Genomic DNA, 15,652 nt, shown 5'->3' with positions numbered 1-15,652 from the left:
AGCTTGTACCTTAGCTAAATGTGATTTGTAGTTGAAGGACGAGAACATTTGAAAGCATCATTGTGATCTTTTCGATTGCGAATCATAGTTACAATATAGTTACAATATAGCACGCACACTCTCCCAGACATCTTTCATTGTATGTTTGACCATTTAATACACACACCCCCACCAGCACCACCACCTCCCCATCCTGCTGTTCCTGATCTCCTCCAGATTAATACAGCTTGTACAAGATTGTCATTCACTGTCTTTAACAGCTGACTGCTGGACAGTGCAGTCTAGCTGTTAAAGACACACAAAGGTTTCCATGTAAGTCTGAACTGCAGAAAAGAGTGAGACTTAGGAAAAATAAAAAATAAAAAGCTTGTGTTCCTGCTACTGCTGCACCATCCAGGCAGTCTTTTCCTGATGGAAGTGGGTATTTACAGGTTCCATTAAAGCTAACGGGGAGGAAGGTCTGGCTGTTGCTGCTGCAATTAGTCAAGTGCAGGATTTCTGCTTATGTATGTCATTTTTATTAAAGGAATTCTCTTTTTTTTTGCAAATAATTCTGCATTACTGGAAGATGTAGACATAATAGAGAACCTACTATGTATGTGTGTGGGTGTGTGCGTGTGCTCCTAAATGTATGTTACTGTGTGTGTTCAGTTTGTGTAACCCTCTTCTTCATCCCTGGTTCAGATTCTATACGGATCCCCTATGGTACCAAGCTTTCCCTGTACATGTCTAAGGATGCTGAAGGTACTTTAGGATTCTCCCACAACTTGTCCTCTGTCCATAAAAACACTCATAACGCTGCCCTACTAACATGCACGTGCACCCAGAGTGTATCACCCCTGTCTGCTCCGAAGCAGCATGTTGACTTGAACGTTGGTTGAATGTTAAGTGAACATTATGTCTTCCCCACCCCCACCCACCCCCCTTTCTGTCTGCCGACTAATTAAAGCATTAGCGCGAGGGGAGAATGAGAAGGGAGAAAGGAAGGTGCTAGAGCTCAAAGTACAAAAGTGAGGCAGGAGGTGATGAAGATAGAGAGTTATGAAATTACCGGGAAGGGGGGGAGGAAGAATAGGTATGCAGGGAGTGTGAGCAGAAAGGGAGGGGTTATGGAGGCTTTGGGGGGTGCAAAAAAGGAGCAAGAAAAGGGAAAGAGGGAAGGAGAAGACACGTCTGCTGCAGCATGATTTACAGATTGCACTGTCGCCATGGAGACTTTTGTCAGCCCTCTTTTTCAATCCAAAGTAGTCCAAACAGCGGTGCTACAGTCTGATGGTGGGTGGGTGGTCGGGCGGGGTGTTTGGAGAGTGGAGGGGGGGTGGGGGGGTGGAGAAAGGTGGAAGGGTGCTGACAAAAATCCCATCCTCTTAACTGCCTGTGCGCCTGCCGTATCTGCTCCTTGGGAAGGTTTTCATCTGACGTAATCACATCAGTGATGCGAGCAAGATGTCACTGATGTGGCTGCTAGCCACCATCCACCTCCACTGGCTTAAAGACGCCACGTTGTTCTGATGAATTTGACTCTGTTTGGTACTAAAAACATCCCTGACAACTGTTTATTTGATTTTTGATTTTTTTTGCCAGTGTGCAGGAGTGTGACACTTCCCCTGGTCCAGAAACGCATGTGGAATATATTGATCTCTGCAACTATATATTCCAAATACTTGCATGCCTTGCCGCATCTTTGGCTATTTCCTTTTGCCGTCTGACGACACAGCGGCAAGTGAGAGCTGATCTGTAACAGCACTAACACAGTGTACCTGTCAAGCATCAGCAGTGACCCTTTGTTTTTCACAGTGGCTCTTTAACTCTCCTCTCACCCGCTGACATTTCAGATGAGACAGACCCTTCCTTTTTTTTTTTGCAGCATAGTCTCTGCCTCGATTCACTCTCATTCACTATCACCAGCCTGCCTCATCGGAGCAGTGTGCAGTTTCTGAACTCCAACACTGCTCCCAAGTGGAATGGCTGGGCACTGCCAGTGGGCACACTGCAGCTTTGCGGGCAGATTGTGTCACTTGAAAACTTCCAAACATCCATTCAATGCATCTCGAGCAGACTTTGTTGTCTCTGTTGAATAATAGATGGCCTGCTATAAATGTCTACTGAACAGTTACATTAGCTCGCTGTTGTAAGGAAGATTAATTTTAAGACTGCGTGCTGTTTCAATAAATAGCGCTATAAATCACTTTAAAGTGGCTTCATTTAAATGTGGATGTTTGATTCTGTTGTATCAGCATTCATAGAGTCCTAGTTATGTACAGAATTAATATTACAGCTGACTGTTTTGCAACGCATGCCACATGTGATGTCATAGATGTTTTACTGCGCTACGAAAATACAAAAGTTAAAGACTTGATCAAGCTGTGTCACCTTTGCTTTTTCAGGTTTTGTAAGCTTTTGCTTTTGCTGTCATTATCTGTTTTTTACTGGTCCTTACTGGTGCATTCAAAGACTTTTATTTCCAGTGAAATAAAATTATTTCTTATTATACCTTTACAAAATCGACAACATGTTGGAGTTGGAGTGGCTGGCACACAGAATGCAAGAGCAATGTTAATAAGTTGAATCTTTGAGAGTCCCTGAATTCACCGGAAAGGCGGAAATATGCCTCTAGAGATTATATACAAGATAGATGCCAATATTTACATGTCTGATGCCAGTCCCTGGGTATTTCAAGTGTGTTTAGTGTAAAGATTACAAATGTGCATCTCGTGTAATGCCGTTCGCTGCATTAGAGTCTCAGAGGTAAGAGTATGTTTCATAATACCCAACAGCAGAATTTCAAAAAAGCCTAATCTTTGAGTCAGGTGAGAGTTTTGGAGTATCCTAAAGCTGCACTGAAAATGCTTGCAGATGATATGTATGTGAGTGTGATGTATTGTAAATTTAGTTCAAGTTAATATATAGTGCATATATTAGTGATCCTAATATATATAGCCTGTGCAAAAGGCTTGAGCCAGCCCCTCATTTCTTTATATTTTACTAGGAAATGGGAAATGTTTGAAGAAATCTATGCATACCATGATGAAATATGCCAAGGTTTGAGTCAAGTGGAACTAAAGAAAGACAATCTGGCCCTGAGAAGCAAACCACAAAGAAATGTGGGATGCTTCAAAATCTTTGCACAGCACTGTATGAGAGGTAGAAATTTGGAAACCACTAATGTAGTCACATGTTAATGTTTTACCACCTGGGTTTTTGTACAGATTTTCAAAAAAAAATCAAGAGCACAGGCAGCTCTTTCCCTCTGTTTATCATCTTTACGTTAAGCTAAGCAGTAGCTTCCCAGTGGTAACTTATGCAGCCAAATAGTCAAAAATAAAGTATTTAATTTTCATTGCACTGCCATAGAAAAGTGTTGAAATATTGATAAAAATAAAAGGTTCAATTGCTAGTTGTAAAATCTGAAAACATATGGTATGTTTTTGAATTTCTAAAGAACTAAAGCCAAGCCTTCTTTCTTTTTTTGTTTTCATTTTCTGTGCTCTCATGTCATCTACCACAATTGTTCTTCCTCACTGCTACCTCTTCCTCTGGGTTTCTTCCTCCCAGGTGAAGCGACATGCAAGCACATTTTTAAGATCCCTCTGTGTAACTTGGTGGGCCGCAGCATCGAAAGACCCCTGAAGTCCCCTCTGGTCAACAAAGTGCTGACGACACCAGCCCCCACCATGGTGGCCCCAGCTCCCCTCATCTCTGCAACACACTCGCTTTCCTTATCCCGCATGGAGATCAAAGAAATAGCCAGTCGCACACGGAAGGAGCTGCTGGGTAAACGGAAAAATTATTTTGCACCATATAGGAAATTTAAGTTGTTTTTATGGAACTAGTGCCCACTGGTGCAGTTTTGGATTATCCCTCACATACCTGCTCCTTCATGGTACGGCTACATTTGAGCATACTTGCAACAGCAAAGCTACATGACGTGATCACAGTCAGTCAAAAACACACACAGAGATTCCTTTATTTTTAGTTAGATCTAGTTGTCGTCTCTGTGTTTCATTCTAAAATCTTCCTCAAAAAAGCTAATTCCACAAACACATTTTGGTTTGCAAGAACAGCTATATAGAATCTCAACAGGCTCCTATTAAAAATCTTTTATCTGTTTATTTATTCATTTCTGGTTGTGTTGTTTCAGTTATTACATTATATGTGGTATCTTTGATGTCTAAGGCAGGACAGGCAGCCATTGCCCAACTCCCTGTGAGTGGTCCATGGTCATTGATCAGTAGCTGTTGATCAGTGATCAAGAAAGCCTCCCAGTGGAAAGGCTACATCCAGATAAACAGAATCAACTTTCTGGGAGACATCACTGTGCTAATTCTAAAATCTTTGAAGGACTCTCCAGTATTGGTCTCAGATGCTATTGCAGTTTAGTGGCTCAGTCACAGTAGAGCAAAGATATGATATAAACCTCCTTGCAACTACTAAAAATTGGTGGTTGCCCAGTGAGTCCATTGAATATTTTGAAATTTAGCAGCCGATTACAAGTAGTTGCACTGACCAACTGGTAACCCAGAGGTTAAGAATGCAAAACCCACAACCTGTAGTTGACCACACAGTGATTGCACAGGTTCCCTGGAGACAGATTGGCAACAGGTTGTAATCAGTGTGAGTCAGTCTGGACACATCATCTACGTGTGTGTTTTTAATAGCAGACCTGCCTCAACTGGTTTCCAGCTGGTTGTATTCTGGTTATATTCCTATATAAAAGCACCTGTGTCATTTTGCAGTTAAATTGCTGGATTCTGAATGTAAATAGTTAATGTGAATTTCTGTTAAATGTTACATTTCTGTGTATGTAGTTGGCGACACATTTGTGATTTTCAACGATTTACAGTTAATCGTATCATACAGTTTCCAAGCTGACCTTATTCAGTCACAAACTGATAGCAGACTGACTTCGACTTATTGCTGTTTTCTGACTATCTTGATGCACCAAAGTTGCTTTCAAGACGTGAACTGTGGTTAAAAGCAACACTCAAAACCACAGAGATCACACAGTTACATTCATTTTGGTTGTGCAGCATCTCTAACTACTGTTTTCGCCAGCGAGACTGTAGCATTAGAGACTATATCTGAGATATGAAGTCACCACATGGCTTTACACATTTGGCTTTGTAGGAGAAGATCCCAAACAATGTGTACCTTCCAAGTCTGAAGTAGACCTGTTTTGGGTGTTTTTTTTAACATAGGCAAAAAGCAAAAGTTTGATATTTGGGAAAATGTGCTTATTGGCCTTCCTGTTGTGTGAGGAGATTCATCCCACTGTCATGTGGTACTTTTACACTAAATGTAAACTTACAGCAACATTAGCTTAACATATGGAGAAACATTTACTCTTTTGTCTAAAGAAGCCATTTCTATCCGTCCCCACCTTCAAATACTTTCAAATTTCATATTCATATACTTTGGATTTATTAAACTGAAAAGTTGTTTAAAAAATTAAATGAAATCCAAGAAAATTACTACTTTTGGTTTGAAATCATCTAGCTCATAATTCACTCAACAAAGCCATTTGTTGGGGGAATTATGTTATTTTATGGTACTACTGACAGGTTAAACAAGATACAATATGTGGATTATAGTGCTTGAAGGCTATGACACTCATGTTAAGTTAAGCTACCAATTGTATTTCATTTTTGAATCACAGATATAAATGGGATAGCGACCATCCTGCTCTCAGAAGGAAGGCAAAAAAAAAGCATATTTCTGAGTTTTCCAATGCATTTTCCATTGTCTCCTACCAACAAAGGCTTGACAGAGGAACCAAGTGGGAAATCAGACAGCGGATCAGTGAAACAGAGAAAGATGAGCAAAAAGAACACAGAGGACGAGCCCAAAGTACGAGCGCTGACGTCCACAAACAGCGACAGGTGACACATCTGAACAGCAGCTGCACGTTTGATGTTTGCTTAATGCTAGCTTGAGCTTGAGACATGAGTCTTTCTGTGCACAACAGGCTAGCCTCACAGTCCAGCGAAGTGGATCAGGATGTCCAGCTGCACTGTTCATCCAGTTCGGAGGCGGAGCCAGAGAAGGCGGTGCTGCAGCCAGAAAGCCCGCCCCTTACCAGTGCGTTCTCCCTCTCCACATCCTTCGAAGAAGATGTCTTGGACCTAAAGTGAAGACAATCCCATCGTGCACTTCTCTGCCCGCCCACTTCTGTACTGTCGCCTTTACTCTGTTGTTTTGGTTGGTCTTCTTTTCTTTTTTGTTTTTTGTTTTTTTTCTGTTGTTGAGCTCTGATACCTTGGCGCTTTTTCCTACATACCCTGGGATTCTGAGCCCCCGTTCAGCGGACGAGATGGGTGCAGTGGAGGTTTGAAGTCGTGTTTGTGTGTGTGTGTGACTTTTTTCATGAGCAGTGCCCCCCCTCAGCCGCCGTGTGTCAGCTGTTTGTGTCGCCCCGCAGCAGATAACCCAAAGAGGTTGCGTAAGATGCCGTGGTGCATTCAGACTTCTGCAAGAGCTTTGAGATGCCGGTTTGATCCTAAACCACAAACTGAATGTAAATCTGTGCACCAAGGCATGAGAAAACTCTCTGCATTCTCAACTCCCTCTGACGTTGCAAGAGCTTATGTGTTGTATATTATGTGATTATTTCCAATCCACTTTCAAGTATTGTATGATATGCATATGTGTACATCTGTTTATACACAAAAGTGCACACATGCAGGCGTATATGCCTGTCTGGCTTGTGATGCATATTTATAGATATATTATAAAAATCAATTTTATTCCCATATTTAGTAAAAGTATGATTTTTGATTTTATGCTCTGCACATTTTCGCCCATATTGTTCCCCTTATCTGTCGTAAACAGGTTAGACAGACCTGGAAGAAGTCTCCCACAAGTGCCGTCTGCCACTGTCCTCCATTCAAGTAGACGTCCAACAGCCACCAGATTTTGGTGTCTGTCAGTAGCAGCCATGATTGTAGTCCATGTTCGATTACAATGGTAACCAACGACTGCAATCAGCTCGGGTGATTTCACTTGCTGGCGGCAAAATCTCAAAGGCACATGCACAAATCATTTTATCCCATAACAAAGACCTGACCTTAAATTTGCATGACTTGCAAGTGTTGTGTTTTTTGCAGCAAAGAAATCACTTCTTTGGAAACAGTGCGATCTGTAACATGATACCAAATTCCAAACAAAGTAAAGAAACAACAAACTGAGACAAGAAAAAAAAAGTACAGGAGTATCTATAACAAGACGGTGGCTAGATGGATAGAGGAGCGATGATAAAAACAAAACCAAAAGTGTGAATTACTTTTACTTTGTCTTTTTCTGTATGTGGAATGAAAAAGTCTTTTATTTTGTAGAGTAAAATGTGCACTTAGTTAAAAGATAGTTTTATCTTTAGGAAAAATTAGACTTTTACTGAACTAAAATTAAAGCCTAAATGAAACTAAGAATTTTAACAGTGCAAAACAAAACATCTCATTAAAAAATACTAAATGTATTTATACAATTAGTATATTTGGAAAGCATAACCATGCTAGCGCTGTTTAAATCACTGAGTCTAATTTGGAACTTCAAGGCCCAGAAGCCCTGCTGATTTTCACCTCGAGGTCCAGAAATACACTGATTTACAGCTGGGGTTATCGGTTAGGGGATAACTCACTGCAGCACACGGTTAAATTCACAGTTTAGATATCCTTTCCTTACTGAGTGTAGAGGTTTATGATCAGATTGTTAATTGGCTGCCCATCTGGAAAATCTTTTGCTATTGTCATACAGATAAAAATCTAGTCCATAAATTTGGAGGGCTCAAAAGAGACTGATAAGTCTCTAATATTACATATGCTCTAAAAACAATCCTTCATTTCATTAAACCCTCTCGGCCTTTTAAATGTCTCGTCATTTTATACTCCACACATTCAGATTACAGAGTAAAGCAATCCATTAAAAATAAAACCACTAATGCTCAGTTACTGTAGCGTTGACAACAGGGAAACATCAGTATCTACAATGGCTCTTATTATTACATCAGTCTGGGATGCCAAACAGCTAAGGATGCACCACATCAGCTAAAGGGTGACATTCCACATGATTAAACCCAGCTTGAGCACCTTTGGGCGTTAGAGCAATCATAAAAATAATTCTGAGAGCAGAAACTTGGCAAGTGAGAGTGCATGGTTTTAAAACAGGTCAAACATGGTCAAACAAACTTTGTGTAATTACTGTCACAGCCAGAGGAGGGAGACAAAACTTAACCACCACAGGTTCAACATGGGAAACCTCCACATCTGTACCATCCACCCCACTTGTGATGTAAATGCACCTCCAACACTAATAACCTTTATCAGGATTACTTTATCTAGAAAAAGTTTCATACAGAATCTCACAATCCTTTCTAACACAAAGGGTCAACTACACTTCTCATTTAATGTTAGTAAGAACCCACTTTATAACACCTAATTACAGCACTGAAAAGGTTAAATGGTGCTTTGTGTCAATGTAAAAGCTAAGCAAAGTGACAGTAATACAAAGGGAAATGTTTGGCAAAGGTGACTAGCCTGATATAGGTGTTAGTGCATCTCTGTATGCTTGTTTCACATCATAGCAGCCTTCAGATTGAGCATGAGCCTCTTCTTTTCTCATTTCTTCACACCTTTGCTCTGTTCTCCTGCCTGCCTCTGCGTGAATCCCTCTAACAGCAAAACGTAACTCAGAAAAAGGGGTAGAGGAAGAAGAAGAAAGAGGAGGAGGAGGAACCGGGAGGGATTTTTACTCTTCTTTAGTGTCTAAATGAGGGTGGATGACTCGGGGAATGCTGCTTCTCCCGCTTTGCGTTGTTACGATTCCTTCTGTATTTTTGTCTTTAGTTTCTACCTCCCCTTGGCATTTTTACTGTTTTGTTTGTTTTGGTTGGTATTTTAGTTTGTTTTGGGGGTTTTTGTATTTGAATCTATATTTACTGTTTAGACTGTTGCTGAACCTCTGTGATATCAAAATGACAGAAAATTGACAAAAAAAACACCAAGTGTCTTAAAATATTGTATCGCCATCGTTTTTAATGCCAAGTAATACTTGTAAATGTTTGTGTATCAAATGTGGCCTCAAAGGAAACTGAACTATATTATTATTAATATTAATATTATTTGAGCAGTTATTTTAAACAAGTGCTGTAGACCACTGCTGTGAAAGTAGTTGATTTTGTTCATTGATATGTAATAAATATTTATGAAATTTCTGTTGGGTGGTTTCTTTGGCTTACACACACACACACAGATATAGATATATGCAGGCTGAAAGCAATGTAAGTAATGTTAAGGTTAAATGCCAACATACATTTCTGCTTTAACTCTCTTTTCTGTAGCTGACTGAGTCATAGGTCTGGGGTTGTTTAGTCTTGAGTTGTTTAAATGGAGCATTTCTTTCTGTTTGGATTTTTAACCCAGCAATAATCTGATTATGAGGTTCAATGTAAATGTTTACCTTTGTAGTACATTGCGAAGTACACACAACTACCAAAGCCCAGCAGAACACCGATACTAGCATCACACCACCTTTTACTCACTTGCCCTTTTCAACGCCCATCACAACGTGGCTGCTGAAGTTCAAATTGAGCATTAGAATGGGAATGACATGACTCCTGGTGCTGGACTGTTCTCAGTATTTCAGAAACTGCTGATCTGGTGGGATTTTTCTGCACAACCAGTTCTAGGGTTTACAGAGAATTGTCGGGAAAAGAGAAAATATCCAGTAAGCAGCAGTTTTCTGTGCGATTACGGCTGATGTTAGAGGTCAGAGGAGAATGGCCAGACAGCATGGAGATGATAGGAAGGCAACAGTAAGTCATACCAAGGTATGCAGAAGAGAATTTCTAAATGCACACAATGTTAGCCCTTGAAGATGGGCTACAGCATCAGAAGACCAGACTGAGTGCCACATCTGTCAGCAAAGAACAAGAAACCAAGGCCACAGTTCACACAGGCTTAGCAAAACTGGATAATGGGAGAATAGAAAAACATTCCCTGGTCTAATAAGTCTCACATTTCTGCTGCATCATTCATATGATAAGGTCAGAATTTGATCTAAACAGCATGTAAGCTGGATTCTGATTTCTATCAACAGTTCAAGCTGCTGCAGATACTGTAATGGTTTGGTGAATATTTTCTTGGCACACTAACAACTGAGCCTTGTTTAACCTCCTAAGACCCAAACTCTTTCCTGGCATGCATTTTAAATTTTTCTTTGCTATTTGGGTTGATTGGGACCTGAGGAATGTAAAAACAAAAAATTACCAGATTTTTATTTATTTATTTACCTAATTTTTGTTTCTGATACAAATGAGATCCACGTATGAGGACATTGGTTTTAAATTCTGATAGAACGGTGGCAGTATAATGTCCTCACAAGTGAATATCAGGCCCTTGTAGAGAAAAATTAAGTATTTTAGTCTAGACACCAGGTCCTAGGAGGTCAAACACCGACCCTTTATAACCACAGGGTACCCATCTCCTGATGGCTGATTCCAACAGGAGAGCATGCCATGTCATAAAGGGGAGATTCATATCATGGAGTCACATCTGACAAATCTGCAGCAGCTGTGTGATACCGTCATACCCACTCAGACCAAAATCTCTGCATTTTTTGGTTATGACTACAGTGAATCTGAGAGAAAATCTCATAAAACACTAGCAGGAAAACGCTATGAAAGAACACAAAACACAGCGGAAGTGTTTCCGGGGGGACATTAATGTGACAGAACAGCTGCAGCAGTGACAGAAACCAAAACATGCGAAGGACTGAGCAGAGACATGATTAAAAGAAGCGTGCAATTCATCTGTGACTCAGAAAAAGGTGAAACATAATTGTATTTTAATCACATAGTTCATATAATACCGCAGATAGATGTTTGCTATTAGCCGTTTACTGTTAGCTTGCCCATTCCGCAGCTGGTCCGTCACATTATTGTCTCCTCAAAATCCCCATTTTTTGTGAGCAATGTTTTTTCTCCTTCCGTTGTGTTTTATTTAACTTCCGTTGTGTTTTGTGCGCTTTAATACTATGTTTGCATGTACTGGTGTTTTTTGAAGTTACTATGCATTGGGCCCTTTCAGGCCCACATGTTGCCTATATTGACATTAATATGTAAAGTTAAATAAATCAGTTTAACTGAAATAAGACACAGAACAGTGGAACATCATAGTTATACAAGTTTAGATTCTGTGGTGTTAGAAAAGTGTTAGATAATTATTTAGCTGGTGTGAACTATTATTTTAATAACTCTAATAGGTGTCTATGTACTGTTACTAGTCAAAGTCAAAAATTTGTAATAATAATAATGATTGCATTTATATAGCGCTTTTCAGGACCCTCAAAGCGCTTTACAATGCCACTATTCATTCACTCTCACATTCACACACTGGTGGAGGCCCTGGGGCAGACTGACAGAAGCGAGGCTGCCATATCGCGCCATCAGCCCCTCTGGCCATCACCAGTAGGCGGCAGGTGAAGTGTCTTGCCCAAGGACACAACGATCGAGACTGTCGTTGGGTCCGGCAACCTTGGAACCAGCAACCTTCCGGTTACAAGACAAACTGCCAACTCTTTGAGCCACGATCGCCATTTGGTTGAGGAGTGAAAGCTGAAAAGATCTGGCTGAGAAGTGCTCTGTGTGTCCACAAGATGGGGGTAAATATTTATGTAGCTTTACTAAAATGACCAGTTTGTTTTTTAATCTCACACAGGAGAGCCTGCACTTCTAAAACAAAAGAAAGTTTGGTCCAAAGTAAACTGATCTCCCTTAACAGCGAACAGCAGCAAAAACAGAGCTTTTGTCAGAGTTTTCCTCCAATCCAGAAGTTTAAAAAAAACCAAAAAACAGCATGCATGGGAAACGAAAAATATTTTACTTCACACTGATCTTATTCAGAATCAGAATACCTTATTGATCACTAGGGGAAATTATGTATTACAGTGAGAAGTGTAGGTAGGAGGTCAGGAACCACATTTCCTTTTACCCTCGAGGGCTGGGGGGGGCACGTTGAGACTATGACAACACTGACGCATGCAAGGATACAGACACACCCCTGTCACTGGCATGCCAGCTTTATGTTTCAACCAGATTACACATATTGTTAATGCTCTGTTATTAAAAGCCAAGGATTTTCCCCGTCCTCCCACCTTGTCAGTCATTTTGTTTAAATCACAAAAACACCTGAGCTCCTGTAAGTTCGAGCTTAGTCATGATCACTGGGTTGGGGGGGGAAAAAAAAAAAAAAAAAAAAAAAAAATCACTGGAAACGAAATTACATCATCCGAGAATTGGGCAAAAAGTTTCACGCCAGAGTGAGAAAAGCCAAATCAAGCGTAATCACTGATGGAAAAACATTTTATGTTGGCGCACAAACTTTCATTTTCCTCAGTGTGGAAGCATGACTGGGCACCTTCTGTAAATATTTCTATATGGCCTTCCAGCACCTCCCTCCTGGCCTCAGGGTGAAAATAAAAAGAAAGGGAAAATGAGCACAGCATAGCAGAAGGTCTTACATAACAATCAAAGGAATGCTGGAACTCTGCCGGTGCCTTTTGGATCATCTCACTCTCGCACATAAAGTGGGGCCCCCTTATCCCCAGAACATACCAATTCTGCAGCACAAGGCTATCTAAAAGAACAACTCATTTAGCACAAAGTGAAGGTAGAGGCTGGGTGTGCTTAGATGTGCATAGTTTTTATTGTCTACAAGTTTTCCTTTCAAAAACATTAAATTGAATAAATTACAAAACTCACCAAGTGCCTTCACAGATACATTTACACACAATTATACCCTAGAAAATTCCTCAGAAGGTTGTTGCAAGGCGTGTACTCTGAACCCGTTTCTCACACACACACACACAAAGAGCATCAAGTGTATTTAAACTTTCAGCATATCAATCATCATACCAGGATCCATCATGCTGTTGTTGAACAGACACAGGAACATGCATCCATCCACAAGGAAACAAAAGAATGGGGTGGCATGACAATACATGAATAGTGGTCTATGGTTTGTGTAAACACAAAAGATCAGTGGCCAAAGTGGAGTGCAGAGGTGGAAAATTATCCCAGGTTGTTTGAGTTCAATCTCTGCAGCCTGTTCTAAATTTCAGCATTTCCTGGCTTTAAAAAAAAAAAGAAAAGAAAAGAAAAGGGGAGCAACAACCTCGATTGCATCTACTGCATGTGATGTCAGCTTCAGGAATCTTTATAAGACACTATTATATTTCAAACTTTGCCAAAAAGAAGAAAAAAAAATACTGATAATCAATCTCAAAACCCAGCACTGGTGTTATCAGAGACCTTGTATTGCACTTCCACTTGTCTTTACAGGAAGTGCAACAGGAATCCTTCTCCCACTACTTTCTGACACAGGTCACACATAATGAGCCGTCTTGAGTCTCAGATCACAGCTGTTAGTTCAGTCCCTTGTTCCTGGATTTATTTTGTTTTTGATTTATTAGTGTTTTTAGGCATATGATTTGACTGCCATCAGGATCTGTACGGCCATGGACACACAGGGAATCTGAGCTAAGGTGTAGGCCACGGACCGGGTCGGTGCTTGCAGGGCCAGCAGGTAGGCAACGCTGTGCAGCACACGGCAGATGAAGAAGACGAGGAAGTGAAGCCGTGCCACCCACAGTGAAGGTCCAGTCATGGAGTAGATGGCGCCCAAGAAGAGAAAAGGGAGGATGTTCTCCATGTCATTAATATGAGCTCTGAAAAGAAAGACAGAAGTCAGCACACGGAGGCTGACACACAACTGTTTTCCACAGTTTTGTGACTCAGCTACCTATGATGCAGTAAAGTGACTACATCGCATGAGTGACTATGATTCGGGGTAATGATTTCCTGTGATATTCCTGGAAGATGTATATTCAGGGTGACTAAAATAATATGCATTTAACCCACACTAGCACTATCTCAAGCCAAAGCAAGGGCTCTGCGACCTTCTCTAATCACCTCTTTCCTGTTTCCCCTCCACCCACTTGAAGCAGCTTTTTAAACAATATTGTTCTAGGACACTCGCCATCATAATCCCCTTTTGCCCAGAAAACAAACAAAAAAGGGCACATAAAAGACATGATTAAGGTTGGACATGGAATACGTCGTGCTGCAGCCATTTTTATTAGTTATTAATGGAAATTTTAAATGTGTTTCCCCCTGGTGCAGAGTTGATTCCCACCACAAGCTCTCAGGAGAAAAAAAAAAAGAAAAAAAAAAAAACCATTTCAGGACAGACAGAGGGGAAAGTTTTACTAGTAAGAAAAACATCTGCTCTCCCCTGTCTCAGATCATATTCTGACAAGTTTAAACAAATCTGTCGCACACAGTGCTACAAGCTACTGAAACATCAGTGGAGGAGTAGCCCACAAGAAAAGAGAACAAATCCGCTGGAAATAAATCTACACTTTATCGGGTTTGCGACAGATATCTGCGCGGGAGAAAACTTGCAGCACGTCATTCATGTTCTGTAGAAAAATTTTCATTTTATGATGCAAGGGTATTTTACTCGAGTACTTCAATGCTGTGCGCATTTGAAATCTACCTGAGTGAACCAGTTTTCATGCAGTGTACTGAATTCCTTTTTAAATCAAAAAGTAAAAGCTATGCAATGGGAATGCATAGTATAACTAATACTTGCCATAAGCAGCAAATACAATGGAGTTTATTTGTTGTTGTTGTTTTAAATCCAATCCAAAACTTTCTCTTTTTTTCCCCTTTCCTTTTTTTTTTTTTTTTTTTTTTTTTTTTTTTAAATATCCTCCTGCGACCCTCCATCCCCCTAAACACAAGCAGTCTAGTCTTACAAAAAATACCCCGTCTGCACGCTCACCTCCGGCATCTTTCCACATATGGATCTTCTCTGTGATACTGTAAACCTCCGTGTCTCAGCGCGTCCTCGGGGTTGGCAAAAGCCTTTCAGGGAAGAAGCGAAAAAACAAACAATAAAAAAAAAAGAAAAAAAGAAAAAGCTTTCCACCAGAGAACAAACAGGAAGAAGAAAAACTTACACAGCATTTAACTTCAAGCGGCATATAAAGGAGCTCACTCACCTTTTTACGCAGTCTTATTTGTCCCGTTATGACCGCTATTACGTACATCTTTAACACCAGCAGCACGCCGTAGAAAACAAAGCAGGAGAAAACAGAGTTTCTTAACATGACTGCTGTAATCCACGCAGAGCTGCAGCGAGAGCAGGGGAGGAAAAAGCACTTAGAGGACTCTGAGATTGCAGCGTGCTGCTGAAATAAAAGGGAGAGTGAGAATGAGGGCAGGCCGTTTTGTAGCACTGCCTCCACCCACTCACGGTAATGATGAAAGCACTCTCATTCATGCACAACTTCTGTGAATTCCAGAATTGCTTCCTGGAGGCTACACTTAACATGTTCAGATGGTGGAGGTACGTTTTGTTCTTCTGCTTGGAAACAGGTAGCACATTTAAATCATTCAAATTGAGCCTAATAGTTTTCTCCTTCCGTTATCTTGGAGGATAAATACCAAAATTTGTCATGTTCACGTATGATTTTTACCTTTTAGAGCAGGTTTGCAACTATTTAGAGGGTCAGGTTTGATCCCCAGCTCCTTGCAGTCTGTATGTTGAAGTGTCCTTGGGCAAGACACCCAACCCTAAGTCCCTCCTGATGTATGTGC

General features: G+C 40.6%; 2 protein-coding genes across 7 annotated transcripts in view; one reads left to right on the top strand and one right to left on the bottom strand.

The window, feature by feature from the left end:
• Positions 1 to 9,205, top strand: part of garnl3 (GTPase activating Rap/RanGAP domain like 3) — a 78,499-nt gene extending 69,294 nt beyond the window's left edge. For 4 of the 6 annotated variants that reach the window (XM_005917229.3, XM_042218791.1, XM_005917228.3 and 1 more), the window contains 4 exons: positions 685 to 744; positions 3,556 to 3,774; positions 5,759 to 5,879; positions 5,966 to 9,205. In XM_005917229.3, coding sequence (XP_005917291.1) covers positions 685 to 744; positions 3,556 to 3,774; positions 5,759 to 5,879; positions 5,966 to 6,131 — 566 coding nt within the window. In that variant the 3' untranslated portion in view covers positions 6,132 to 9,205. The remainder of the gene's footprint in view (positions 1 to 684; positions 745 to 3,555; positions 3,775 to 5,758; positions 5,880 to 5,965) is intronic. The other 2 variants (XM_014332079.2, XM_005917231.3) reach the window with 1 other exon arrangement.
• A 3,916-nt stretch (positions 9,206 to 13,121) lies between these two features.
• Positions 13,122 to 15,263, bottom strand: ptges (prostaglandin E synthase). Its single transcript, XM_042218790.1, has 3 exons — positions 15,055 to 15,263; positions 14,835 to 14,917; positions 13,122 to 13,716 (listed from the first exon to the last, which is right to left on the bottom strand). Exons 1-3 carry the CDS (start codon positions 15,160 to 15,162, stop codon positions 13,467 to 13,469), a joined length of 441 nt encoding a protein of 146 aa, XP_042074724.1. The 5' UTR covers positions 15,163 to 15,263; the 3' UTR covers positions 13,122 to 13,466.
• Between the last annotated feature and the right edge of the window lie 389 nt (positions 15,264 to 15,652).

This window comes from Haplochromis burtoni, unplaced genomic scaffold (assembly GCF_018398535.1).
Source record: "Haplochromis burtoni strain Fernald_Lab_line unplaced genomic scaffold, NCSU_Asbu1 Contig_23, whole genome shotgun sequence".
Lineage (NCBI taxonomy): Eukaryota > Metazoa > Chordata > Actinopteri > Cichliformes > Cichlidae > Haplochromis > Haplochromis burtoni.
The sequence above is the reverse complement of the archived record's forward strand: the minus strand, read 5'-3'. Positions and strand labels throughout refer to the sequence as shown.

Excerpts from the sequence above, each read along its gene's own strand:
- ptges (XM_042218790.1), bottom strand. The coding sequence starts at position 15,162 with ATGTTAAGAAACTCTGTTTTCTCCTGCTTTGTTTTCTACGGCGTGCTG. Across the intron at positions 14,918-15,054 it reads AAATAAGACTGCGTAAAAAG|GCTTTTGCCAACCCCGAGGA; the intron begins GTGAGTGAGCTC and ends CTTCCCTGAAAG. Across the intron at positions 13,717-14,834 it reads TATGTGGAAAGATGCCGGAG|AGCTCATATTAATGACATGG; the intron begins GTGAGCGTGCAG and ends CTTTCTTTTCAG.